Here is a 27,849-nt window from a genome sequence, read left to right as displayed (position 1 = left end):
TCCAGAAATATTTGAAGTTGTCTTTGACAGAACAAAAATATAAGTAATATGATGGTTATATCAGTCTGAATCATGCAATAATATATAGACCAAAGGGTGAATTCTTTTGCTAATATTTGTATCTTTTCTGTTCCAAGCTTTCAAAAGTCTATGGCCCTGTGTTCACTGTGTATTTGGGCATGGAGCCCACTGTGGTGATGCATGGGTATGAAGCAGTAAAGGAAGCCTTGGTTGACCTTGGAGAGGAGTTTTCTGGAAGAACCAATTTCCCAGTGACTACAAAACTTAATCAAGCATCTGGTAAGTGTGTGTGTGTGTGTGTGTGTTGGGTGATGATAATGGGTTTGGTGAGAATGAAGAACAGAAACATGAGTGGCTCTTCCTGCAGAGCTGAGCCAATCCACAAGGCTTCTAGTTACCAGTTTCCTCTTCCTTGCCTAGGATTCTCTTCCTAGTTTTTATTTCTCCTCCTATTAGGAGTTATTTTCAGCAATGGAAAGAGATGGAAAGAGATGCGGCGCTTCTCGCTCATGACCTTGAGGAATTTTGGGATGGGGAAGAGGAGCATTGAGGAACGAGTTCAAGAGGAAGCCCGCTGCCTTGTGGAGGAGCTGAGAAAAACCAATGGTTGGTGACTCTTTATATGTCCTTAAGAAACTGCTGTCTTCTCTAGTGATGGCCCTGGATACATTGCGAGGATAGCAAGATCTTTCATTCTGGGTCTTGGTTGCCAGCCTGTAAGAGGAGAAGGGACGTTCTGAAGCAGGGTCAAGGGAGCTTTTCTGTATGTTTGGATGTTGAGTTTCACACACTAACTGTGCACACAGGAATAAAAGGTTCATCTCATCCTTTACTGCTCTGCTTTGTTTTCAAACTCTCCTGTTTTCCCAATAGTTAAAGGTTAATGCTTTTTTCTTCCACAATAGCATAATTATGGGAAAACTATTCTAGTACATTTCACCAGGGGATAATTGTCCAGGGCACATGGTGGGAGTGACTTATCACATTCTTATGGTACAAGGAGAAGAGAGAGAGGCTTTCACATAATTGATCTATATTTGTAGGATGAGCTTCACTGACATGTCGAGGTGATTTTCCTTTGGCCTATGTCTATAATATGTGTCAGTAATGATGATTGTATGTGATTTTAATTGCCTTGGCACCTCTTAGTATACTAAGTCCTTAACCATCATGTTTTCTCTGTGGACAAAAAACTTGAAATGATCTTAAAATTATCAAAGTTATTTAATGTTATGTAATTGCTTACTGTATTGTTTCATATACTTTAAATCAATTATGCTATATGTCTTATTTAACTCTTTGTTGCACCAGCCCTAATTTAAGTTGGCTTTATTTTAAGCTTTACTTATATTCCCCCTCTTTATTTGTATGTTCATCATGTTTTTCTATATTTTATGAAACTTTGACCTGTGGTACCCTTGTGGAAGCAGGGAAGGACATTCACTCCAAGGGATGGCTGCTTCCTAGAGATGGCAAATATTGTGTACATAGCACACCCTTGATGCTTAAACCAACCTATCCAGAGCCCATACTTCTAAACACCTTTTATCAAACTCACATACTGAACCTACTGCACACCCATAATTAGAGCTCTTTGAAAGTATTCCCGTTATTCAGTCCTAATATTATTCACCCTGTCTCACTCATCCCTTCTCATAAAACTCCCATAAAGGCTCTTGCTTTCCCCTTGCTCCTTTAGCCTCCCAACCAACTCTGGTGCTTCCCTGCATGGTCCCCATGCCTCTTCCTCTTAGGAACTATGAACTGTGAAAAACCTCTTGTCTTTTCAATACCCATAATCTTCTTTTCCCTCTAAGGATTCATTCATTTATTTGAAAGGCAGAGTTGGAGAGACAGGGGGGAGGGAGAGAGAGAGAGAGAGAGAGAATATCTTCCATCCTCTGGTTCACTCCCCAAATGACCACAGTAGCCAACTGGGCCAGGCTGAAGAAAGGAGCCTAGAACGTCATCCAAGTCTCCCATGTGGGTGCAGGGGCCCAAGGACTTGGGCCACCTTCTGCTGCTTTCCCAGGCACACTAGCAGGGAACTGGATCAGAAGTGGAGCAGCAGGAACTCAAATCAGTGCCCATATGGGATGCCAGCAAGCAGGCTTAATCTATTGCACCTTAATGGCAGTCTCAATAGCCAAAATCTGATGTCCTGATGGTTAACCATATGGGATAAAAACAAAATCCTAGGTGCATTTAAAAATGATTTGGAATTAGTCCTTTTATGATAATTATTTACCCCCTCCCCCTGCCAGCTCTACTCATCTATGAAGTGCTTGTTACAATCAGTCTGATTTCCAGCTTGATTCCAACGTACCCTAATTTTCAGTTATGTCTCTTAAATGAAGTGAAAGATTGAAAAATTGAAAATGAGATTTTCACTATAAACACAAACACACACACACACACACACAGATCTCAAATTACTAATTCCAAATTATTCTCTTTACCTTCTAGGCTAAAATAAAAGTATTTTTGAAATCTTAATAATTCCTAGAGTGTTTTAATTGAAAAGGAACCTGACCTGAGCAGTTAACTAAACAGGATGTCTACTTTTAAATTTCTTATCAGTTCTTTATAATACTTTTGATTTAAGTCATCTGTGATAGGAATTTGGTATTTAGTTACAAATCGAGTTTATTGATCATGTGATTACAACAATTTTATTCAAACATTGCCTACCATAAAGCAAAACAAAACAGAGAAACAAAAAACAACACTTTCCTTTGCTTTAATTTCTTTATGGATAAAATTATGAATTGGCCTAATGATGATCAAATTAAAAAGTTCATAATTCTACAGTTTTTTGTTGGTGGCTGACTAGTATCATAATCTATGATTAAAAAGAGCACAGGCCTGTCCAAGGAAATAAAATGTGGGTTCTGGTTGGTGATGATGAATGCTATCTCCTAGGGCAAGAAATCCAATTTTTTCTATATTAAAGCAATAAAAGCACTTTATTTAAATTTCAATGAGAATTTCTAATTTCACTGTAATTTTAGAAAAACAAATATGTCTTCTTATAATTGTATTCATTTGGGTTAACATTTGTTTTTCCATTACTTGGATAGATTCTGATGTCTAAGTTTGTTCCATCAAATTCCTGAATTTCTCATACTCTTTCTCTCTTTAGTCTTTCCCTCTGCTAGTTTCTTCAGATATTCATTGTGCCTGAAAAGTTTCCAGGTCTTTAATATTTCCTTCCCTAATTATCTATAATATTAAAGATAGAATTCTACGCTGGTAACTTGAGTTATTAGTTTTTTTTTTTTGATAGGCAGAATGGATAGTGAGAGAGAGAGAGAGAGACAAAGAGAAAGGTCTTCCTTTTTGCCGTTGGTTCACCCTCCAATGGCCGCTGCAGCCGGCGCATCTCGCTGATCTGAAGCCAGGAGCCAGGTGCTTCTCCTGGTCTCCCATGGGGTGCAGGGCCCAAGCACTTGGGCCATCCTCCACTGCCTTCCTGGGCCATAGCAGAGAGCTGGCCTGGAAGAGGGGCAACCGGGATAGAATCCGGCGCCCCAACCGGGACTAGAACCTGGTGTGCTGGCGCCGCAAGGCGGAGGATTAGCCTGTTAAGCCACGGCGCCGGCCATTAGTTGTTTTTTCAAAATGGCCTCTAAGTTTTTTTCCTTTGTCCTCCAAAATAACAGGGGCCTAGGGCCAGAATCCTGTGCCCAGAGGCAGGGATATTTTCTTCAGGCAGTGGGTGTTTTGGAGAAGTTGGAAAACTGTTTTTTTTTTTTTTTTTAGTTATTATTTTTTTATTTAATAAATGTGAATTTACAAAGTGCAACTTTTTTTTTTTTTTTGACAGGCAGAGTGGAAAGTGTGAGAGAGAGAGAGTCAGAGAAAGGTCTTCCTTTGCTGTTGGTTCACCCTCCCTCCAATGGCCGCTGCGGCTGGCGCGCTGCGGCCGGCGCACCGCGCTGATCTGATGGCAGGAGCCAGGTGCTTCTCCTGGTCTCCCATGGGGTGCAGGGCCCAAGGACTTGGGCCATCCTCCACTGCACTCCCGGGCCACAGCAGAGAGCTGGCCTGGAAGAGGGGCAACCGGGATAGAATCCAGCGCCCCAACCGGGACTAGAACCCGGTGTGCTGGTGCCGCAAGGCAGAGGATTAGCCTAGTGAGCTGCGGCGCTGGCTAAAGTGCAACTTTTGTATTGTTGTGGCTTCCCCCCCGCCCAACCTCCCTCCCTCCCATGGCCCTCCCATCTCCCACTCCCTCTCCCATCCCGCCCTTTATTGAGTTTCATTTTCAATTACCTTCATATACTGAAGATCAACTTAGTATATACTAAGCAAGGATTTCAACAGACTGCACTCACACAACCGCACAAGGTATAGGGTATTGTTCGACTAGTACTGTTGTTTTTAAGTTTCATAGTAAAACACATTAAGGACAGAGATCCTACCTGGGGAGCATGTACCCAGTGACTCCCGTTGTTGATTTAACAATTGGCACTCTTATTTATGACGTCAGCAATCACCCAAGACTCTTGCTATGAGCTGTCTAGGCTATGGAAGCCCCTTGAGTTCACCGACTCTGAACTTGTTTAGTCAAGGCCGTATCACAGTGGAGGTTCCTTCCTCCTTCAGAGAAAGGCGCCTCTCTCCTTGATGGCCTGTTCCTTCTGCTGGGGTCTTGTTCACCAGGATCTTTCATTTAGATTGTTTTTTGCCATCGTGTCATGGTGGAAAACTGTTATTAAACAAGCTGTGGGCCGGCGCCGTGGTTTAACAGGCTAATCCTCCGCCTTGCGGCGCCGGCACACCGGGTTCTAGTCCCGGTTGGGGCGCCAGATTCTATCCCGGTTGCCCCTCTTCCAGGCCAACTCTCTACTATGGCCCAGGAAGGCAGTGGAGGATGGCCCAAGTGCTTGGGCCCTGCACCCCATGGGAGACCAGGAGAAGCACCTGGCTCCTGGCTTCGGATCAGCGAGATGCGCTGGCTGCAGCGGCCATTGGAGGGTGAACCAATGGCAAAAAGGAAGACCTTTCTCTCTGTCTCTCTCTCTCTCACTATCCATTCTGCCTGTAAAAAAAAATAAAAAAAAATAAATAAACAAGCTGTGATGAAATGGTCAATTCAGGTTTATGGGAGAAGTGCTGTGATGTTCTAGGCATGTTGAACATGTTGCTGATAAGGTAATGTCTATGGAAATATTGTTTTAGATTCTAAAATTACCTCCTCTTGTTAGTTCAAAGGCTCAAACTTATGTATGTATATTTTAATAGTTACTTTAAAAATATTTCCCATTCTTCAGCCTCACCCTGTGACCCTACCTTTATCCTGGCCTGTGCTCCTTCCAATGTGATCTGCTCCGTGATTTTCCAGAACCGATTTGACTACAGAGATCCAAAGTTCCTGAACTTGATGGGGAAATTCAATGAAAACTTCAAGATTCTGAATTCCCCATGGTTGCAGGTGAGACTGAGTCTGGTGAACAAATCATTTCTCCTCTTCTCACTGTTACACTCAGAACTGTACATTGGTGTCAAACTTCTCTACTTTTCACAATTCACTTCATAGTTTTGTCCATAGAATCTTGTCTGGAAATTAGATTCTTTTTCTTTCTTTTTGTTTTCGCTAGAGGTTCCCTTCCCCTATTTTTTCCTTCTGTAGGTTTTAGCTATTTGTTTAGTGACTGACATTTAAAAAAAGTCATTTATTTATAAAAAGGAACAAATTTCCTGTATTTCATATGCCATAGATACAGTTTTTGAAAGTTTTTGGTGATCTTATACCTGTATATATTTTTATTTTTACTCCCAAAGGTACCTTTTATTTAAAGAATACAAACTTCATGCATTTCAGAAGTAAAACTTTAGGAATACAGTGTTGATATATTTTTAAAAGTATATATCTTTGTCCTGTGTGTTCTCTGAATTCCCTGTTCCATTGCTTTTGTTCAGTTAGTTTTGACAGAGTTACCTTGAAGGTGAAGGCCAAAAATGAGAGAGAGAGAGAGAGAGAGAGAAGAAGAAGAAGAAGAAGAAGAAGAAGAAGAAGAAGAAGAGTGAGAGAGAAAGGGGGAGAGAAAGAAGGGCAGAGAGACAGACAAGACTGAATGTCTTACAGATATACCCTGTACTCCTTAGGTCAGTGTTCACTTGTTGCTTATACTGAACTTAGATGACAACTGGAGATGAAAGTTTAGTGTGTTGTCAGGTCCTTTCTTAGCCTCTGGCCTGCCCACGGTATGTTCATAGTTTTCTAAATTCCTCAGTATACATGGACACTTTAGAATTCCCTAGCTTCCAAGATATTCTCTTCCCAGTCCCCCCACCGCCCTGGTCTTAGAGCTCTGTTATTTATCCCAGTTGTAATCTGTTGCCCCAGGTTGGCTGCAGGTTGTCCATTTGCCTTACACGGTTTTGGAGGAATTCTTTTCTACATTGAGTGAGTTTTTGATTAGATGAAACAAAGACAAGTGCCTTACGTCAGTCCTTCAGGTAGTCTTCTGACAAGTTAAGACAGAGAAACACAGCCTCTTCCTTTGAAACCAGTGTCCCACCCTGGGAATAAGCCCATTACCAAGCTGAGGAGAGAGGTGGACAAGGGCAAGTAAAATGTTACATAGCTTTCCTTCCATTTTCAAGTTGCCCTTTCTTTCATTCAGGCTTCTCTTGTGCTGTACACCTTTGACTGTTGTCTGGAATTCTGAAAAAGTTGATTCTGACAGGATTTGCCTCTTGATTTTCAAAATTTTTGTGGGAGGACGTGTCATTTGAGCTGAATATACATATGGAATTCTAGTTCCTTGACTGGTGGTTTTCTCACTAATCCTGAAAACCCAGTTTCCTGGCAGTTCTTTGGTTATTGCCAGCAAGCATGGACGTGATACTCAGTGGAGATCTCAGGTTCTTCCTGAAAAGCTGCTGTTAACTGCATGTTGTTCAGCCATCAACACTCAGAGAACTCTTCATCACATTACTTGGCACAAATACTCTAAGTTGTAATGTCAAGGAGAGAGAATGTTTGCAAGCACTTATGCTCCCAGGAAGCTCTGAATCAGGTGTGTCTGATGAATCACCTGGGATGCTAGTTGACAAGGTAACCAAGGTTAGCTTACAAAACTATTTCATCTGAGGTTTATGAATCATAAATAAACATGCAAATTTCAGCTTATGTTGAACTGGCATGGCCCACACTCTGCCTAAAAGATAATTGTGGGGTAGTATACAAGGAAATTCACCCCTCTGGTATATAGGTTTCTGCCTACAGCATGTTGAACTGGGTTTTATGGTGTCTTTTGTCCCACTGCCAGTCACATGGGTGCTTGCTAATGGTAAAAATAGTTGGGAGTGGCTCTGTGAACATTATCAGGTTACCCAACCTTCCTTACCCTCTGTCCTCATCTACAGAATGTGACTGAGAGCAATTCATGCATTTCTGTGTTTCAGAATTGTAGGAACGAGTTAAAGTATACAACGAAAGAATTGATGTAAAGATGCTTTCATATTATAAAGGTGATATATGAGGAAATTATTGTTGTCTTTGTTTAGGGGATCTGTGTTTTCTCCTTTACAACTCTGTCAGCACAGAGGATTACTGTATATGAACAATCAAGTGCTGTACCTCAATGTGGAGACTGTTTTAAATTTACCTTAATTTTTTTTTGAAGATTTTATGTATTTATTTGAGAGGTAGAGTTACAGAGAGGGAGAGACAGAGAGAAAGGTCTTCCACCTGCTGGTTTACTCCCCAAATGGTCGCAATGGCTGCAGCTGGGCCGATCTGAAGCCAGGAGCCAGGAGCTTCTTCCAGGTCTCCCGCATGGGTGCAGGGACCCAAGCACTTGGGCCATCCTCTGCTGCTTTCTCAGGCCATTAGCAGGGAGCTGGATCAGAAGAGGAGTAGCTGGGACATGAACCAGTGCCCATATGGAATGCTAGCACTGCAGGTGGAGGCTTAACCTACTACACCTCAGTGCTGGCCCCTCAATATATATATATATATATATATATATATATATATATATATATTTAGTGGAAGGGGGTGAAGGAGCCAATTTAATGAGAAACTACAAACAGACAGGGCCGCGATTCACAGTGACAGCAGGCCATGCAGTGGCAGTGCGAGACCAGGAGAGGGACAGCAGCAGGGTAGAGCATCCATGGGAGCAAGTTCATGAACAAACCACTCAGGAAAGAAAGGTTGTGCTCAGGCCCAGGGCAGGAGTGGTGTCTGCCAGGGCACTCCTACCACTTGTGGCTGCTACTTCCTCGTTCCCAACCTATCCTCAGCCTGGTGCCACAGCTGCTCCTGCTGCCGCACCTGATGCGGGAACAGCCACAGCCAGGATGAGTCAGCTGGGGCAGAGGACATGGAGCTTACTGGCAAGAAAATGATTGGAGAGATGGAGAGGGCCCTCCGGACCCCCCTTACCCACCCACGCACCCACCCCTGAGAAAGCCCTTCCTCCCAAGCTGAAGCTGAGCCTGTATGCAGCAAGGACACGATGGGTTAGGCTTATGGGCATTCCTCTGGCCACAGAAAATACAAGAGTTCACAGAAGTGTGGCCAGAAAGGGGATCTGCACACTGACCCAAAGAGACCAAGCAGGGGGTAGGGGTGAGAGGCGAGTCCCTTCTTGGCTACCAGGACCAGTCACCCAGAGTCCTCTCTTCTCTGCACCAGGTGGCTCTTGGGCACTTGTACAGGGTGTTGGAGGTCCTGGGTTTGGATACCTGAGAGTTCTGAAGACCAGAGTTGGCAGTCATCATTTCTCTGATACACTACCCTCGCACCCTAGAGGCACAAAGCACCTCGGAACCAGACCTAAACCTCATGACCCTGTCCTGATCCAGACAACTCCACTGGACTCCAGATGGCTCTCTTACTTTTAGCCCAGCAGGTCAAAAACCACTGTGGCTCCAGGCACAGCCCCACTGCAGGCCCAACCTAGGGATTACTGGCTGGTCTGGCTGCTTTTGGTCCCAGGGAGAAAGTCAGAAGTGAACCTGTACCTTGGACGGAAATGTTGGAGGACCCCATGGGAGAACCTTCCCAGCTTATCTCCTGATGACAATACTAAGCAAACCAGCATACAAGCTCAGTGCCATCTCTTGTCACCCCCCGACCCTTGGCCTTAAATCCAACAGCAAGTTTTGTTGGAAGAGCTTCAGATGCTCGGGGCACAGCAAGGCGAAGAGGACAAGACTTCCAGGGGACAGTGGTGTAGCTTCCAACTCCAGGTGGGAGTGGGGAAGCAACTACATGAGCACAGGGAGCAGAAGCACAGGGAATCAGACTGACAGGTGGGGAAACTGAGTCCCAGCTCCATTAGCACAGGCGCTTGTACGTGTAGATGTAGGCTTTGCATTTGGGGCATGTGTGAGTCACATCCTTGAAGTCATTGATGAGGCAGGGGATTAAGCAACAGCCCAGGTCACACCCCATGAAGCAGCAGAAGAAACCCAGCAGGAAGTTCATCAGGCCGATAGCGTAGGAGATCTTGGTGGTGATGGCCTGCTGGCAGTGAGGACACACAGTCTGCACAGGTGTGCCTTCAAAGATCTCTCCCTGTAGCACTGTCACCATAGTGGCAGCCCCCGAGGGAACCAGCACTGTAGCTGTGTGACCCCCAGGGCCAGGGTAGGGCCCTGGAGGGTAGAGTCCAGGAGGGTAGTAGCCCATGGGTGGGTGGGGACCTGGAGGAGGGTAGAAACCTGGAGGCATGTAGGTGCCTTCTGCACTCATGTAGGGGGGAACAAAGCCAGGCTGGGGCATTGGGTGACCTGGTGGCTCGTAGGGTGGGGGACCAATGTCTGCAGGGGGCAGTGGCATGCCCGGTAGGGGCTGCATCACAGCTGGGGAGGTGCGGCCTGGGGTAGGTGGGGCTCCACTTTTCTCCTTCGGAAGAGGGGCTGTGGGACCCCCAGGATAAGGAGGGGGTGGTTCATTAGACATCTTCACTGTGTTTCTGGGACCTCAAATTTCTTGTCCTCAGAGAAGAGAGGCAGGTCAGGCCCCTTACACTGCTTACCTGGACACACAGGACAGGCAGGGCTCTGAGGAGCTCCAGAGCCCGGAGCCGAGTTCAGCCGAGCGCAGAGACCCTCAATACATAATTTTTTTTAATACTTACTATTTTTTTTGACAGGCAGAGTTAGACAGTGAGAGACAGAGAGAAAGATCTTCCTTTTCTGTTGGTTCACCCCCAAATGGCTGCTACGGCCAGTGCACCGCACCGATCTGAAGCCAGCAGCCAGGTGCTTCCTCCTGGTCTCCCATGTGGGTGCAGGGCCCAAGGACCTGGGCCATCCTCCACTGCACTTCCGGGCCACAGTGGAGAGCTGGACTGGAAGAGGAGCAACCAGGACAGAATCTGGCACCCCAACTGGGACTAGAACCCAGGGTACTGGCGCCGCAGGTGGAGGATTAGCCAAGTGAACTGTGACACCGGCCTAATACTTATTTTTAATTCAACAAATTTCTTTTGCCTTTCAGTTCTGCAATATTTTTCCTATTCTCATGGATTATCTCCCAGGGAGTCATAACAAAGTCATTAAAAACTTTGCTGAAATAAGAGGTTATATTTTGGAGAAAATAAAAGAACACCAAGAGTCCTTGGACATAAACAACCCTCGGGATTTCATTGACTGTTTCCTTATCAAAATGGAACAGGTAAAATGTTATTTGCTTGCATTTTGGGGTTCATTGGTGATCTGTGATTATTGGAGAAGTTTCAATGGTCAGATAATAAATGCTTGGCTCACACTTTAAGTACTTGTGTGTGTGTATCTTGACTAAGCATCATAGAAAATTAAAAATGAATAACCAATAAGAATTCATGGGCTCTGTTCTAGGTAACTAATTATCTGAAGAAAGAAAGAATGCACATCTCTTGTGATTTGGAAAACACATGTTAGAAAATTCAACATATCAAACCATATAGTAAATATGAACATGATCCTATCTCATAATGTATGCATGTTCCAAAGTTTGACTTTGATCTTCAAATATTTGCAGGAGTTATATAGGAGGGGTTTTTAGGTAGGTGGAATGATATAATGGGAGATTCCAAGGTGTATGGTGGTAAAGACCTGGAGAAAAGCCTCACATGAGTGTTAGCAAAATTGAATTTGGGCAGATAGTTTGGACAGTGAATTTGGATGAGTCTGTCAAATAAACCTGCAAAACTGAATGTTGGCATGGGAAGTTTTTATTTGATCAAGTACAGGCAAGAACCAGAACAAGAGTGGAATGCGGGTAAAATGTAGGGAAAATGATCCTTGGAATTCAGTAGAATGATCTGTAAGGTGAGAGTGAATCTCAAGACCCAGCTCTGAGATCTTTCATTTCTTTGGTCCTCAGCTTGATGATATTCTTGACTATGGAAATGTGAATTCTGAAATAAAATCAAGTTTTCCATATTGTCACAGTCCCAGAGATCCATAGATAATAGTTTTAGTTGGACGATGAGATGGGAGCTACTTGATAGGAACTCTGCAGGAAATTTCAGTAATGGGACCAGATATTGCTATCTGATAAGTTTAATTTGGGTGGGAAAGATTGAGGTGGTGAATTTGGAATCTGTGAGAGGATAACGTATATGCCATAAAAACACTGATATAAGTGCAAAACCCTCCTTGAACTTGAGATAACCTGAGTTCAGAACAAACTGACAAGTGCTAACTCTACAGAAAAAATCCATCCTTTGAGACCACTGTTATTTGGCTCAACTGCTTTGTAGCAAAGGGCAAAAACGGAAAACTAGTTAGTAGACTAAACTGGCAAAGAGTCATAGATACTGAAGACGATGACTGAAAGACTTGTGCGTGGAATTTGAGTTGGTTTGGTACAATCGTGTTACAGGTGAGTTGAAGAAACTAGAACAATTTGAAGAATCTGGAGGAGAGAAGAAACAAATTACTTCTATTCTCTGACTTCAGTACTGCTAGGGCAATTATTCTTACCATTATACCATTTAAATTATGAAAACCTTACCAGAAGAACATACCCTCCTGTGTTCTCCATATTTTGGACACATTCGGAGGGATTTCCCTAATTCTCGAAGCCTGTCTATTAATCAGTTTAAGGATGACTCTAAGGTATCTAGGATTTTAGTTACCAGTGGTAAATTCCTCAATACTTTATTAGAAAAAACTGCATTATTCCTTGGATGTGCCATGCCTCATGGGTAACACAAGACAGTAAAGGTAGAAGGCAGACTCTATAGATGGAACTTTAAATGTGGGGGTATTAGATATGTTTTCCATTTCTTTGATCTACACAGTGGATCTGAGAGTGGGTGTTTATCTTCAGCATTCTCTTCACTTTGCTAGGGAGAGGATTTGTGGCAAATGTGTGTACCAGTGTTCTGACTATTCCCTGTGCCCTTGGGAAGATAACTGCTTGATGTGGGCCCATATTATGTCATCTCTTTCTTCTGTGATCTATGGTGATTCATTCGGGAATGGAAATTTCTGTAAACTTCTAGAAATAGGTAGTTGAAGATGCAGTGAAAACTACAAAAATTGTGGCACTCATTGCATGGACAAATTCCTTACAGGATGAGTGGGTACACATTTAGTTATCATGAGAAGAACAAAGGAGAAGGCCTGGCAAATATTAAGCTCCTACTCAGGATTCCAGAGGTTTGCTTTTTGTTGGCCCACTTAACTCTCTGGTGCAGGCTAGTTAGACGCTTACCTGTCAGCAGAGGTTTTATTGGTATCATATGTTAGCAAGGCCTTCTCAGGGAGAAATGTGGACTTTTACATTTTATCCCCTCTCTGCTTTGGGCCTTGGGGATGAATCTACTGGACATGCTTGCATGCTCGTTAAATTGTCATTGTATTCTGTGATGCAGACACTCAGATATGCCCAGTTTCCCTAAGTTGGTGAATTAAGAGCTAAACCATGGCACAGAGCATTATGCGTGTAGTCTAAACTCTTCTTTGCTCAGGAATGAGCTGAGTTTTGGGGATTCCTTCTGGGTTGTATGACACAATGCATAGGATGGATATTCATGTCTGAGTTTACCATAGCCTTTCCCATGTGATGTGGATATTTTTTTAAGGCAAGCATGTAGGAGTGTCTCAAGTTATTTATTTATTTTCTGACAGGGAATTGATTTTTGAATAGATGTTTTTTAGAACATCCATGGATAGAGAAGAGCAAAAAACCTCTTATGTTGTTGATGCCACACTCTGAAAATTACAATCTCTTGATTCTGACTTTTAACAGTTTTCAATAGATGGCCCAACTTTACCCATTTCTATGAATTAAGATTCTTTTCTACATGCAAATAAGTGAAAGCTCAGCAATATCTTCAAAAGCAGTGTATTTCTCTCACATTCAGTGGGTCTCAATTGGTTAGCTGAGAACTAGAACCATAGAACTGAAGCCCTCTGGACTCAGCTTGCTGCCATTTTTGATGACAGTACTGAGTCCATGTTCCTTACCAGTGATGCTGAAACTCCTATGTTCCAAAGTGATATCTATTCCATTTCCATGGTCATATACTCACATGTGTTTGAGTAAGAAGGAGGAAAGAGGCATTGACATCAGCAGGTTCTTTCTTTTAGCTAATATATTGAATGGCCAGTATAGCTGCAAGAGAGGCTGGAAAATGAAATTTTGAGGCAAGCAGTATGATGGGTAAATGAACTGTAGATTGGATCACCTAATCTATCTACATTCTCTGCCATAATCTGCAGCTGTTATGGTTTTAAAACTGACCTCTCCATTTTATAAGTTTGCTTATCTTTAGAAAAACCCAAGTTACTTTGGATTGATTGTAATTAAATGTGCTGGCAAGCTATCAAATAATTAATTATCAAATAATCCTTAGGAAAAGAACAATGAGCAGTCTGAATTCACAACTGAAAGCTTGATTGGCACTATAACTGATTTGTTTGTGGCTGGGACAGAGACAACAAGCACCACTCTGAGATATGGGCTCCTCCTCTTGCTGAAGCACCCGAAGGTCACAGGTATGTCCACAATTAATGAGTAAAGCAAACATTAGGAGAGATGTAGCTAAGCCACTGCTAGTGTCCTCTACCTTGGGTTTCTTAGGGAAACTTTATTATTGAAATTTCTGTGCCACCAGTTGTAGTTTGTACAAATATGATGAAGGAATAAAAATGAGACAAAAATGTACAATAGAGGAGAGGGACTGAGAACAGAACATGAGCAGTAGGAAAAGGAATAAAGACAACACACTGTGGATAAAGTGTCTGGGTTTCATGGAAGGGAGTTTGCAGCAGGCCTAGCATCTTCAATTTGTTGCGGATTAGAAGTTATTTTTCTGAAGAACTGAATGCTTTGGATAGTATGTATGTTCTCGTAGATCTTCTCTTATTCTGAAAATGTTGTGTGCTGATGTTGGGGTAGAGAAGACCAAAACTATGCTTATTAAAATGTAGTGGATATGCTAGACATTGGAGGAGATGGCCTGAGAAAATTTCACAGCCCAGGAAGTATTTTAAAAGGCTAAATGTTTAAGAAAATTATATACAATTTAGGCAGAACATGTGCTTTAGAATTTATTATTGCAGAAATCTGAGTCTAGAAAAAATCATATTTGCCAAGATAAGAATTTTTCATCTGGCCAATAGTTTTATTTTCTACAAAGAACTTAACGAGAAGGTTTAAAAAATTATTATTATTATTTTTAAAGCAAGTCTGGTTTCTGTGTGTCAGATCAGCCATTCAGATTGTTTTACTGGTTCAGAATCCTATTGAATTGATGATAAATTGATTATAGATGAGAATTCCTTTTGGGTAAATTGGAGAGGCGGAATACAGGAAACAGTCAACAAATCTTTAATGTACTCTACTTCTGAAACACAAAAGCACATGGAGGGGTGAAATCCAGTTCTGTAGAGTTACATTATTCCCAAATGTCGCAAGAGGAAGATGGATCCTGAATGGACAGGCTAATTAGTGCACCTGCAATTACTGAAGCGTCGCTATTTTGGAAGAACCAAAAAGGTAGAGGGAGAATCAAGCAGAAAACAGGATTCTTTTTGTGCTCAGTTCCCTTTCACATCTTAATTTATCTGGGAACCCATTTCCCCCTCTTAGGATAAGGAGACCCACTCTCTAGAGAAACTGAATCTAAGAGACAAAGTGTAGGGATACCAATCAGAGTGAGGTGCAGGGCTATAGAGAAGGGGTAAAGAACAGTCCACTAGAATTTGATTGTCCTTAGCACCTTTCTCCATCTTGTTCCTGTAATCCAGCAGCCCTATGTAAATGGTAGACAATGAGTGGCATTAGTAAACCAGTGAAAAGACCTCCATTTATTGCCATAAAAATAGAAAATTCTCACTAGATGCCCATAAAGTGAATGAAATTAAATTATCCACCCCAAGACACAGAGTGGTGGGATTTCAGAACACTAGGATTAAAGGAGAAATAATAAAACCTTTCACAGACAAATGAGGTCAGATACAAGATTTTAGCATCAGAGTGGCATTAGAATTCTTGAATAGCTCTCATCTTGTATATTCTTGTATTTTGAGACAAGGAGGTTGACAAAAAATTCATCCTCTGCTTTTGCTTTCTCAGGAAGATATTAAAGGATGTGTTCATCCAAGCATCTGAAACCGAGTGAGAGGAAGTCATGAGCCCCAGGAATCAGGAGAGCTGGAGTAGAAAACTAAGAGGGTCAGGGAGGGTGCTGGGTGCTAGAACTAGGAAACAATCATTTCAGAGTGGATCAGATGGATAATGTGGGTATGCAGGGAAATGCTGAGGACAAAAGAAAAGTTGATTGTTTATTTGATGTTGTCAGTAACTAGAAATTATAACTAGCAGTTTGAAATATATCTGAGCATTTGCCAGAGTTCTAAACTGGCATCTAAAATTTGGATTGAAAATTTTAAACCAGGATATGTGTTTGCTGTGGTCAGTATATAAGAAGTGATAGTGATATCAGTAATAAACACAGAGTAGTTGTGTTCTAAACATATTGGAAAAATGGAATGAGAAGTGCATGTGTGTCTGCATCTGTAGGTGGGTGTGTGTCTGTACATTTTGTATGAGGTGGTGATGGAGAAGTATACCTTTGTCTCTCTTACTAGCAAGTTTTAGAAATTATTTAAAAGTAGCTAAAATCATTTTTTAGAAATGTGAACATAATCCTCAAGAAAAACTAAAAATAGATACCATGTGATCCTGGTATTTCACCTCTGGACATATATTCAAAGGAAATTAAAGCAGTAAATGAAAGAGTTACTTGACTTCCTATTGCTGTGTTATTTCCAATACCTAAAATATGGAATCAATCGAGATGCCCATCAGTGTATTAAAGATAAAGCAAACATGGTATGTGTACACACACACACATACACACACGTACACTGGAATATTATTCAGCTTTCAGAAAGAATGATATCCTATAATTTGGAGCAAAGTAAATGGGATTGGAGGCCATCATGTTAAGTGACATAAATCACAATCAGAAAGACAGATACTGTATGTTATTTTTCATACATGGAAGTTACTCTGATCAGGACATATTGTATACATGCACTGAAATATGAAACCATATCCTAAAAACATGTATAAAGATTGCTTTTTTAACAATTTTTAAAAAAATATTTGTTTATTTATTTGAAAGTCAGAGTTACACAGAAAGAGGAGAGGCAGAGAGAGAGAGAGGTCTTCCATCTGATGGTTCACTCCCCAATTGGCCGCAACTGCCAGAGCTGCGCCCATCCGAAGCCAGGAGCCAGGAGCTTCCTCCGGGTCTCCCATGTGTGTTCAGAGGCCCAAGGACTTGGGCCATCTTCCACTGCTTTCCCAGGCCATAGCAGAGAGCTCGATTGGAAGTGGAGCAGCTGGGTCTCGAACTGGCACCCTTATAGGATGCTGGCGCTTCATGCCAGGGCATTAACCCACTGCGCCACAGCACCGGCCCCAAGATTGTTAATAAAAAATGTAAAAAATGTTAACAAGATGGAAATGCTAACTAATCTGATTTGCTCATCACACACTGACCACACATATTGAATTGTCACATTGTAGCTCATACATATAATTAAAATAATAAACAAAACAAAAGAAATGCAAACATAAATTTCAGCAGAAACTTCTAGAGTGTTTCCAAATGAGTATCTCTGGGGGGTATGTGTAGATGAGAGAGTCCAAGCTGCAAATAAACTCACACACTCAATACACCAATCCATATCAAAATATAGATCTGTTTAAAGAATTCAATTTTAAAACAATACTTATTATTTTGATAAGAAATTAGCTAAACAAGAAATTGATAACATTTTCTCTTTCTGCAAGGATAACAATTTTTTGAGTTCACATGTACTAAATATATTTTAAAGCGTTTTACATACTTGTTTATGTTTGCTATCCTTTATACTAATAGGTAAGTATATTCAGATTTACATTAATTCCTAGCTTGTAAGAAAGTATTATCAGGTACTTCAAAATGTTGGTGGAAAAATAGAATTAAAAGAAAGTTTATTTTTGGGGCCGGTGCAGTGGATCACTTGGTTAATTATCCGCCTGCAGCGCCAGCATGCCATATGGGCACCGGGTTCTAGTCCTGGTTGTTCCTCTTCCAGTCCAGCTCTCTGCTGTGGCCCAGGAGGGCAGTGGAGGATGGTCCAAGTGCTTGGGCGTCTGCACCCTCATGGGAGACCAGGAGGAAGCACCTGGCTCCTGGCTTCGGATTGGTGCAGTGCTGACCATAGCAGCCATTTGGGGAGTGAACCAACGGAAGGAAGACCTTTCTCTCTGTCTCTCTCTCACTGTCTAACTCTATCTGTCAAATAAATAAATAAATGAAAAAAGAAAGTTTATTTTCATTCAAAGACATTCAAATCCATGCATAGGTTTTTCATGGTAAGAATTTTCCATGAACTTTTTGAAGTTCCTCACCTGTTTCTCTAACACAGAAATTCTTTCTATAAGTCTAGATATACAATGATCTTATAGGGCTGTTGGGAGACCATCATGCTTCACTTAGCCCTCACCTTCTATGAGAAATGTGCCACTTTTTTCCTATTCCATGATCTTACTTGTGCCTTCTCAGCTAAAGTGCAGGAGGAGATCGAGCATGTGATTGGCAGACACCGGAGCCCCTGCATGCAGGACAGGAGCCGCATGCCCTACACGGATGCCACAGTGCATGAGATCCAGAGATTCATTGATCTCATCCCCAACAACGTGCCCCGTGCAACAACTTGTAACGTTAAATTCAGAAACTACCTCATCCCTAAGGTAAGCTTATTTCTCCTATACTGTACATCTATGATCTTGAAATTCCCAAACTCAGAGTAATCCTCTACTTGCACAAGGTGGGAGGAGTTCAAAAATTCTTATTACTGCAGCTTGATGAACTTTGTTACTTTCAGTGTGAGACTATGAAAAACTGCTTGATGCATCTTGATCGCTGGAAGCTTACAATTTTTTTGTGCTTTTAAAATAGGTTTTTGCTACTTTCAGGTATGTACATTTCCAAATAAGTGTTGAAAGTATCAGTTTGTCAATTTCCCAACATGCTTTTTTTTTTCTTTAAAAGACTTTATTGTTATTTATTTGAAAGGCAGAGCTACAGAGAGAGAGAGAGAGAGAGAGAGAGAGAGAATCTTCCATCTGCTGGCTCACTCACTAGATGGCCGCAATGGCCAGGGCTGGGCCAGGCTGAAGCCAGGAGCCAAGACTTCTTCCAGGTCTCCCCCATGGGTACAGGGGCCCAAGAACTTGGCCATCCTCCGTTGCTTTCCCAGGAACATTAGCATGGAGCTGGATCAGAAGTAGAGCAGCCATAACTTGAACCAGTGCTCATATGGGGTTGCAGGCAGTGGCTTTACCCACTATGCCATACTGCTGTCTCAATTTCCCAACACTTTTTTGGGATTTCTGTCAGGGTAGCAGTAAATCTATAGATTGATTTGGAAAGACTTGACATTAAAAACAAGAATCATTTACTTATTTGAAAGGTAGAGTTACAGAGACATGGAGGGAGGGAGGGAAGGAGGGAGAGAGAAATCTTCTACCCGCTGGTTCACTTCTCAAATGGCTGCAGCCAGGCAGAAGCTATGAGCCTGGAACTCCATCAGATCTCCCATGAGGGTGGCAGGGGCCCAAGCATTTGGACCATCTTTCTCAGATTCATTAGCAGGGAGCTGGATAGGAAGTGGAGCAACTGGAACTGGAACTGTTTATATGGAATGCTTCTGTCACAAATGGTGGCTTAGCCTGCTGTGCCACAATGCTAACCCCAATAATTGATATCTTAATGGACTGAATATTTCAATTCATGGATATAAGTATGTCTTAATTTATTTGTGTTTTCTTTAATTTTCTTAATTTTATTTTCAGGGTTGTGGCTTACAAATCTGTTTTTTTCCTATATAAGTGATGATTTCGGGTTGAATGTAAATATATATGTTTATAGTACATTTTAAATTTATTTCTGATACATTAGAATGTAATTGACATTATTTTTGATAATTTGATATCTATCAACCTTGCTAAATTCATTTATCATTGCTAATAATTTGTAGATTCATGTGTAATCTTTATGTACATAATTCTGTGATCTGAATTAATATTTGCCTTTTTTCTTATTTTCAATTCATTGTTTCATATTTCATTGGCTGTGATTTCTAGGACAATGTTGATTAGAAGTCATAAATATGGGTATGATTGTTTCATTTCTAGTCTCCAGGAGAGGTGGTGGTTTAACCGCTCACCTTTGAGAATGAGGTTTAGTATGTGTTGTTGTGAATAATTTTTATCAGATTAGAGAAATGTGCCCTTTTCTCCTATTTTTTTGTGTTATGAAGGCATATACATGTGAGTTAATTGGACTATCTTCACCTATTATATGATCGTAATTTTGGACTGCCTGTATACAATATGTAATAAATATATTTACATATTAATTAACACACTTAGATATACACTGGATTTGATTTATCGTTCAGAATATTTGTATTTATAGTTATGAAAGACATCGGTCTTGCATTTTTTCCAAAAAATATTTTTGTCATATTTTTGATTTGAAGGTAATGCTTACCTCATAAGATAATGTTCATAACTGTGACTTTATTTTTATTGCCTTTCGTTCTTTCCATATTCTTTAAATTCTTTTTTTTTTGACAGGCAGAGTTAGATAGTGAGAGAGAGACAGAGAGAAAGGTCTTCCTTCCATTGGTTCACCCCCCAAATAGCCGCTGTGGCCAGCGTGCTTCCTCCTGGTTTCCCATGCGGGTGCAGGTCCCAAGCTCTTGGGCCATCCTCCACTGCCCTCCCGGGCCACAGCAGAGAGCTGGACTGGAAAAGGAGCAACTGGGACAGAATCCGGCGCCCCAACCGGGACTAGAACCTGGTGTGCCGGCGCCGCAGGTGGAGGATTAGCCAAGTGAGCTGCGGCGCCGGCCTTTCCATATTCTTTAAAAATGTATTTATTTGAGTAATGAGAGACAGACAGATTCCATCCACTGGTTCATTCCCCGTATGCCTGTAGTGGCCAGGGCTGGGCTGAGAGTGGTGCCCATTACTACTGCCTCCCAGAGAATGCAATAGCAGGAAGCCAGAGTCGGGAGCTAGAAGTGGAACCTGAGCCCAGGTACTCCAGTGTGGGACAAAGGCACCTTAACTTCTAGGTTAAACAACTTCATCCTGTTCTTTTTATATCCATTAGTTCTGTCTTTGGAGTGCTTAATAAGTGTTGGTTAAGTGCCAGTTGTTATATATGAAAAACTGCAGAATCTCAGATGAAGTTTCATCTTCTTCCTGGAAGGGTTCATTTCTCCTTTACTACACGGTCAGAATGATGTAACATTTCTCGCCTTCCTTCAAAATTGGAATGAATATACTCAGAATTTGGCTGTAGATGTCAGCTGACCTCTGAGATTCTCCCATCTTGGAAATCCTGAGACCACTATTGTTAAAAAAAAAAAAATTAAGAGGGGAGAGGAAGGGATTGTGGGGGGGTGGGGGGGGACTAGGAGCATAAGAGAGACAGAGAGAGAGAGAGAGAGCTGTTCCATTCACTGGTTCACTTCTCTAATGCCTGCAATGATTGGAACTAGGCTCAAACCAAATGTGGGAGCTGAGAACAGCATCTTTATCCCTCTTGGGGCAGGCAGGAGCCCAGTTACTTAAGACATCACTACTTCCTCCCAGGCTTAGCATTAGCAGAAGCCTGGAGTCAGAAGCCAGAGCCAGAGCCAGGAATGAAACCTAGGTACTTTGATATGGGATGCTTGTGTCTTAACTGCTGGCTAAATGCCCACTTCTCAGGTTATTTTCAGTACTACAGGGTTGGAAATCTTTCATCCTTAATTTTTCAATTTAGTTTTTCTCATTTTCAGACTGTTGATAAGACTGTTGATTTATGTTACAAGAAACAAACCCGGTGAGATATGCAAAATACAAGCTAAAACTATGAGATAATCATTTTCACCCATAAGACAGATGATGTCATTGCTCCTGGGCTCAAACTCATCCCTGTTTATTACTTGGTCTGTCTGGATGGAAAAAAATCACTGCTGTTTTTGTACATGGATTTTCTTACTTATTGACCAAAGACATTGAAGTAGATGATTTCCATGCTTTTTTTCCACTCCTTTTTTTAGATTCAGTTCGTCTGTCTGTTTTTTTTTTTCCAGGGCACATCCATCATAGCATCACTGACTTCTGTGCTGTACGATGACAAAGAGTTCTCCAACTCTCAGATGTTTGACCCTGGCCACTTCCTGGATGACAGAGGCAATTTTAAGAAAAGTGACTACTTCATGCCTTTCTCAACAGGTAACAGGAATTCATTTCCATTTGTACTTTGGGGGACAAGAGACATTTTTGGGATCAGTTGAAACGTATGTGGTTTATTCTGTGAAGCTGGTAGATTTGCTCTTTGTACCTGATCAAGAGCACCACTCCCAGTGCCCATGTGCTGTCCTTGCTCCTGACACATCCTTATTATAGAGCCAGCTTAGTGGGGGCTTTGGGGTACTGATCCAGTTATTCCAAATTGAGAAAACTGTATATAGGTTAATTGAATTTTGTCCCTAGATATATCTGGCTGCACATGTGCTCCTCTTAGAAGATGAAACTCATTTAGACTTTCCACCTCTGCCATGAATAGGATATCTAATTCCATTGCTTTGAGAGTCTTCGCTGCAGTGGTTCTCACTCGTAAGGAGCTAAAGGGATATAATAAGTATCCCAAAACACACAAACGGCTCTTAAGGAATCCCTTCCAAATTAGGGAAGCAGGTGAATAGCCATAACATTATAACCCAGTAGGATGAGTGCTCTGAGCAAGAAAAACATAGGTTTCTGGGGAGGCTGGAGGGAGAAACTGTTTTTCTGCCCATTCCTGCCCTATAGCTTTCTAAAGAGAGAAAGGAAATTTGAGCTTCCTTACAAGTGATGGATAAGAAGGCAAGAAAACAATCAGACCTCTTTTACAAAGGCAGTGGACCCTAAGAACAGACTTTCCAGGGGATCAGAAGTGGCCAACTAAATTCAGGGACAGGGAACCCTTAAGAATGGGGAGGATTCCAGAGCACCCTGATCTTCTTCCACCATGCTTCAGTGGATCATGAATGTGATGAGGAAACCTAGAGAGGGTGAGATTGCACTACCTGAGAAGATCACTAACATCATACATAGGAAGTGACATGGGACACAGGTCCCAGAGGAAGCATAAGAGTAAAACTTCTAGACCAATAACTTCATGGTGTACTAGACAGTAAGGATGCTTAGAGCTGAACAGAGGATGTAGAGAATGGGAAAAGTGATATTAAATATCAGACCAGGAGCAGACTGTGAAGGGCCAGATCAAGGCATTTGAATCTTATCCCATGGTACACACAAGCAGCCATTTAAAGTTTTAAACTGGAAGAGTGACCTGTTTAGACATATGGTTTTGAAATTGCCATGGGAAAAGAATGTCTTTGGCTGAATATTCTGTCAGAGGCATGAAGGGAAGTAGAATATATGAGGTCATTTCAAAAGCTTGGTGGAGAATAGAATTAATGATAAGTTCATTTTGGTACAAAAAGTTTTATAATCCACGCATAAGAGAGGTCTCCAAAAAGTTCATGGAAATGCCTAGTATGAAAAAAGCTATGCATGGATTTTTTAGCACTATAATATACTTTTTAAATTTCAAATTTTTACTAGCTTTTTGAAGTACTCTTGCTTATAAATCATCTCTTAACCCTTCTCCCTCAAATTCCTTGCATAATAAATGTTTCTAGAGAAATATTCATGGAAATTTGAAATGTCAGAGGAATAGTTATAATGTTATAATAGTCAATTTTTACCATAGAGCTGATAGTCAATACATATTTGTTGATTGAGGAATGCCTGATAAAATAAGAAATTACATGGTAGCAATTGTTTATCTTTCTGCACATCTGTATATCCAACCATCCTCCCAGTCATCCTGTCTATCATTCATCATTTTTAGTCATTCATCAGATATTTTCTATGTACTTTTTGTGATAGTTTTACAACTTAATATTTAGACAATAAACCTTCTATGCTTGTCATTTTCAGGAAAACGAATGTGTGTGGGAGAGGGCCTGGCCCGCATGGAGCTGTTTTTATTCCTGACTGCCATTTTACAGAAATTTACCCTGAAACCATTGGTTGACCCAAGGGATGTTGACACAACCCCAGTTTTCAAAGGGTTTGGCCACGTGCCACCCTTGTACCAGCTCAGTTTCATTCCTGTTTGAAGAGGGGCAGGTCATGTGCCTGCTGCTGGGTTGTCATCTGCAACGCCCCTCTCCCAGGCACCATCCGACTGTTTCCCCTATCCTGATGCCTTCTCTTTGATCTGTCCTCTGACATTTTCTCCTTTATCAAGATCCACCCTCCATTAGAGAGAGTTTTTTGGGTCTTTTCACAAATATGTATCTATTATTCCTTATAGTCTATAACTCTTACATTGACTATCACATAGGCTAATACTCATCTAATGCTGTGTTATTAATATGCTATCACTGTAAAATTGAACAAGATGATTTGCATTTGATAATTCAGAACTATTTCCCCTCTGTATGTTCTAGATAGCTACATTATTGATTTTTGGATGAGTTCTCAGATTTTCCTTCTCTTGTATATAATGTGCCTAAGGAGTGAAAGAAAATAGGGCCTCAAGAATTGAGGCTGGTCCTCATAATGTTAAGTATCAACAGGCTCCATAAACTTGTGTAATTATTTGTCAATTAGGTATAAAATAAAAATTTTAAAAAGTTTGTTATTTCTTAGGTATGGCCAAATAATTCTACCCTTGCCATATACTCAAAAGAAATGAATGCAAGGTATCTAAGAGGTATTTATATACTTGTTCATAGTAGCATTATTCACAATAACCAAAAGATGGAGGAACATCATGGGTCCCTTGAGGAAATAATGGAAGGTCTTCCTGGCTTCTATATGTGTGAGAGTGGGGAATTACTGTTTAATGATACAAAGTTATATTTTCAAGATGAAAAAAGAGTTCCCAAGATGGTGGTGGTGATTGCATAATAATGTGAATGTACTTAATGCAATCAAACTGTGTCCTAAAATAATTAAAATGGTAAATTTTATGTTATGTTCCTTCTTACCACACTTAAAATGCTATTTACATTTGTCCAAATCTCTAGAGGTACAATAGAATGGATTAAATGATGTTCCCTTAACAAAGTTATCATGAAAGCTACAACTCAATCAAGATGCAAAAGAGCACAAGTGAAGAGAATTGTAAGACACACACTGGATGAAAAGCTATGAACCCAGAGTCATTACTGCTTTTAGTTCCTTTGCACAGGTATTTGCCTGATTGGATGACTCTCCAGTGATTCTTAGGAACTATACCCCTTTCCCCCTCCTCCAGAAACCTTTTGTTTAAGCTATGCAAACTTCATGAATTTCATAAATAGAATTTTAGGAACATAGTGATTCTTTTGTGCCCTATCCACCCTCCCACTCACACTCCTACCCTTCCTACTCCTCTCTCTCCTATTCCCATTCATATTTTTTACTAAGATATATTTTAATCAACTTTATATACATAAGATTAATTCTATACCTAAGTAATGAGTTCAACAAATAGTATGAAAGAAAAAAATCTATGAACTGTACTCTTATGTGTAATTTCTCCAGACTGAAGCTGTGTAATCTGTGGGAAGGTAAGACTGGTAAAACTACCTCACCAGGGACAAGAAGATTAGCTTCCATACTGCACCATTGAACATACTTGAAAGGGGCCCCACTTTCTCTCCAGCTCCACATTACTTATTTCAGAATGAGTCCTTGAGAGCAGCACTGGGCAGATATCTTATACTGCTTTCAATCCCCTGATCTCAGTGTGGCTGCAGACCTTTGTCATTGAGGCATGGGGACACCAGTGGCACCACACCTGGATGTAAGGGTATCACAAAGATCTTTCATCCTCAGGACCTGTCCTTGGGACACTGTGCCTTCTAGAGAATGGTTGTAAGAGGAATAGGGACTCAGGTTCAGATTTAGGGGAGGAGAGGTGCCTCTTTTTGTTATTTTCACTTTTAAGATAAGCCATGGTGAGCCTTGAACACATAAAGGTTTGGTGAAGTTGGAGGACACCCTGGAAGACAAGGGTGGAGTCTGACATGAGTGGTGAGGCACCCCCCTGTCTCAGGGGAAGCAGCATCTTGTGCACAGATGCTTTTTATCCAGTGGATTAAGACCATCAACTATCTGAGGATTCCTATCTGGAAGCTGGAGTTTAATCACAGTTTGGCAACTCTATGACCGTATTTACAATTACCTCTGCATATGATGAGGTTTTAGTCATCCTTGCAAGCTCTTTACTGGAGTTCTTGAGTTTTGAGTTCCAGGGGGCAGAATCTGCCTGTGAGGAGAGGAAGTGTGGGGTTAGTGCTGTGGCGCAGTGGGTTAACGCCCTGGCCTGCAGTGCTGGCATCCCATATGGCCACCAGTGTGAGACCTGGCTGCTCCACTTCCAATCCAGCTCTCTGCTGTGGCCTGGGAAAATAGTGGAAGATGGCCCAAGTCATTGGGTCTTCCATAGGAGCCCCGGAAGAAGTTCCTGGCTCCTGGCTTCAGATCAGTGCAGCTCCGGGCATTGTGGCCAATTAGGGAGTGAACCAGCAGATGGAAGACCTCTCTCTCTCTCTCTCTCTCTCTCTCTGCCTCTCCTCTCTCTGTGTAACTCTTTCAAATAAATAAATAAATCTTAAAAAAAAAAAGAAGCAGAAGTGGCTCTTTTCAACATTTCTCTAGTCCTTAATTCTCTTTATTACTGATCATATAGATATTTGCTTAAAATTTGTCATCTCTTGCAGTAAGTAATTATTTACCTTGACAGATATGTATTTAGACTGATCTCACTGATAATTGTTAAAAATAACAACAGGAATATATTTCAGGATTATAGATGATAGATAAGTGAACTCAAAGATAAAATATGAAATAACAAATTTGATAGAGTAGCCAGGAATAAGTTTTTTCTACTAGGCACACTATGCATGAAGCAGTATAGTATCATTTGAAAGTAGACTTGGGTTTATTTATTTTATTTTTTAGTTTCTTGACATAACTTTTATTTTTTTGTTACATTTATTTGTTTATGAATATATTAGAGAACAGATTTCATGAATTTCATAGATGTGATTCCAAGAATATGCTTTCCTCCTTGCACCTCCGCTCCTTCCCTCTCTCTTCCTTCCTCTCTTTCGTTTTTTTTTTCTTTTAATTTTTGTGATAACACGCTTTCATTTTATTTTATAATCATAGGTTCATGGTCCTCTAAACAAAGAGCTCTACAAGTAAAAGGTAGGGCCGGCGCCGTGGCTTAACAGGCTAATCCTCCACCTTGCGGCGCCGGCACACCGGGTTCTAGTCCTGGTTGGGGCGCCGGATTCTATCCCGGTTGCCCCTCTTCTTGGCCAGCTCTCTGCTATGGCCCGGGAAGGCAGTGGAGGATGGCCCAAGTCCTTGGGCCCTGCACCCGCGTGGGAGACCAGGAGAAGCGCCTGGCTCCTGGCTTCGGGTCAGCATGATGAGCCGGCCGCAGTGGCCATTGGAGTGTGAACCAATGGAAAAGGAAGACCTTTCTCTCTGTCTCTCTCTCACTGTCCACTCTGCCTGTCAAAAAAAAAAAAAAATTAAAAGGTAGTAGACCATCATTCCATAGGAGTGTAAACAAGGGTTTACAATCACATCACAAGATGTCAGCTTAGCTTTATATATATTGTTTTTTGTTCGTTTATTGTAAATACGTATTGCAAACTTTGTGGAGGATATTAAACAGCAAATAAATAAATGTAAGCAATATGTTCAGGAAGAAGAGACAGTGGAATCATAAGACATACTCAGTTCAGACTATCAAAGGTGGGGCCTGGCGCTGTGGTTTAGTGGCTAAAGTTGCTGCCTGCCGTGCCAGCATCCCATATGAGCACTAGTTTGACTCCCAGGTGCTCTTCTTCTGATCCAGCTCCCTGCTAATTGCCTGGGCAGAGGATGGCCTAAGTGCTTAGGTCCCTGCACCCATGCAGGAGACCTAGAAGAAGCTCCTAGCTCCTGGGTTTGGATCAGCTCAGCTCCGGTCATTGCAACCATTTGGGGAGTGAACCAGCAGATGGAAGATCTCTCTGTCTTTCCCTCTTTCTCTATGTAATTCTGCCTTTCAAATAAATAAATAAATTTTAAGAAAACAATATTAAAGGCAGAAAAAGTGTTAAAGACAAAAATAGAAGCAAAGAACAAGAGCAGTGAATAGGAAAAACCAAGTGTGTTAGACATTAATCCAACTATATTAAGATCCATTCAAACATCACTAAATATATCAATTAAAAGTCTATCAGAAAGCCGGCACCATGGCTTAA

General features: G+C 41.4%; 2 protein-coding genes across 2 annotated transcripts in view; one reads left to right on the top strand and one right to left on the bottom strand.

Moving 5' to 3' along the window:
* The window catches only part of LOC133776411 (cytochrome P450 2C1-like), a 28,526-nt gene extending 3,956 nt beyond the window's left edge, over positions 1-24,570 (top strand). The window contains exons 2-9 of the mRNA XM_062215371.1: positions 138-300; positions 478-627; positions 5,298-5,458; positions 10,487-10,663; positions 13,836-13,977; positions 18,045-18,232; positions 21,634-21,775; positions 23,531-24,570. Coding sequence (XP_062071355.1) covers positions 138-300; positions 478-627; positions 5,298-5,458; positions 10,487-10,663; positions 13,836-13,977; positions 18,045-18,232; positions 21,634-21,775; positions 23,531-23,712 — 1,305 coding nt within the window. The 3' untranslated portion in view covers positions 23,713-24,570. The remainder of the gene's footprint in view (positions 1-137; positions 301-477; positions 628-5,297; positions 5,459-10,486; positions 10,664-13,835; positions 13,978-18,044; positions 18,233-21,633; positions 21,776-23,530) is intronic.
* On the bottom strand, positions 8,481-10,059 carry LOC133776412 (cell death-inducing p53-target protein 1-like). The gene has a single exon (XM_062215372.1). It carries the CDS (start codon positions 9,944-9,946, stop codon positions 9,320-9,322), a length of 627 nt encoding a protein of 208 aa, XP_062071356.1. The 5' UTR covers positions 9,947-10,059; the 3' UTR covers positions 8,481-9,319.
* Positions 24,571-27,849: the final 3,279 nt, after the last annotated feature.

Source organism: Lepus europaeus, chromosome 17 (assembly GCF_033115175.1).
Source record: "Lepus europaeus isolate LE1 chromosome 17, mLepTim1.pri, whole genome shotgun sequence".
Taxonomy (NCBI): domain Eukaryota; kingdom Metazoa; phylum Chordata; class Mammalia; order Lagomorpha; family Leporidae; genus Lepus; species Lepus europaeus.
This window is presented reverse-complemented; position numbering and strand designations above follow the sequence as displayed.

Excerpts from the sequence above, each read along its gene's own strand:
- LOC133776412 (XM_062215372.1), bottom strand. The coding sequence starts at position 9,946 with ATGTCTAATGAACCACCCCCTCCTTATCCTGGGGGTCCCACAGCCCCT.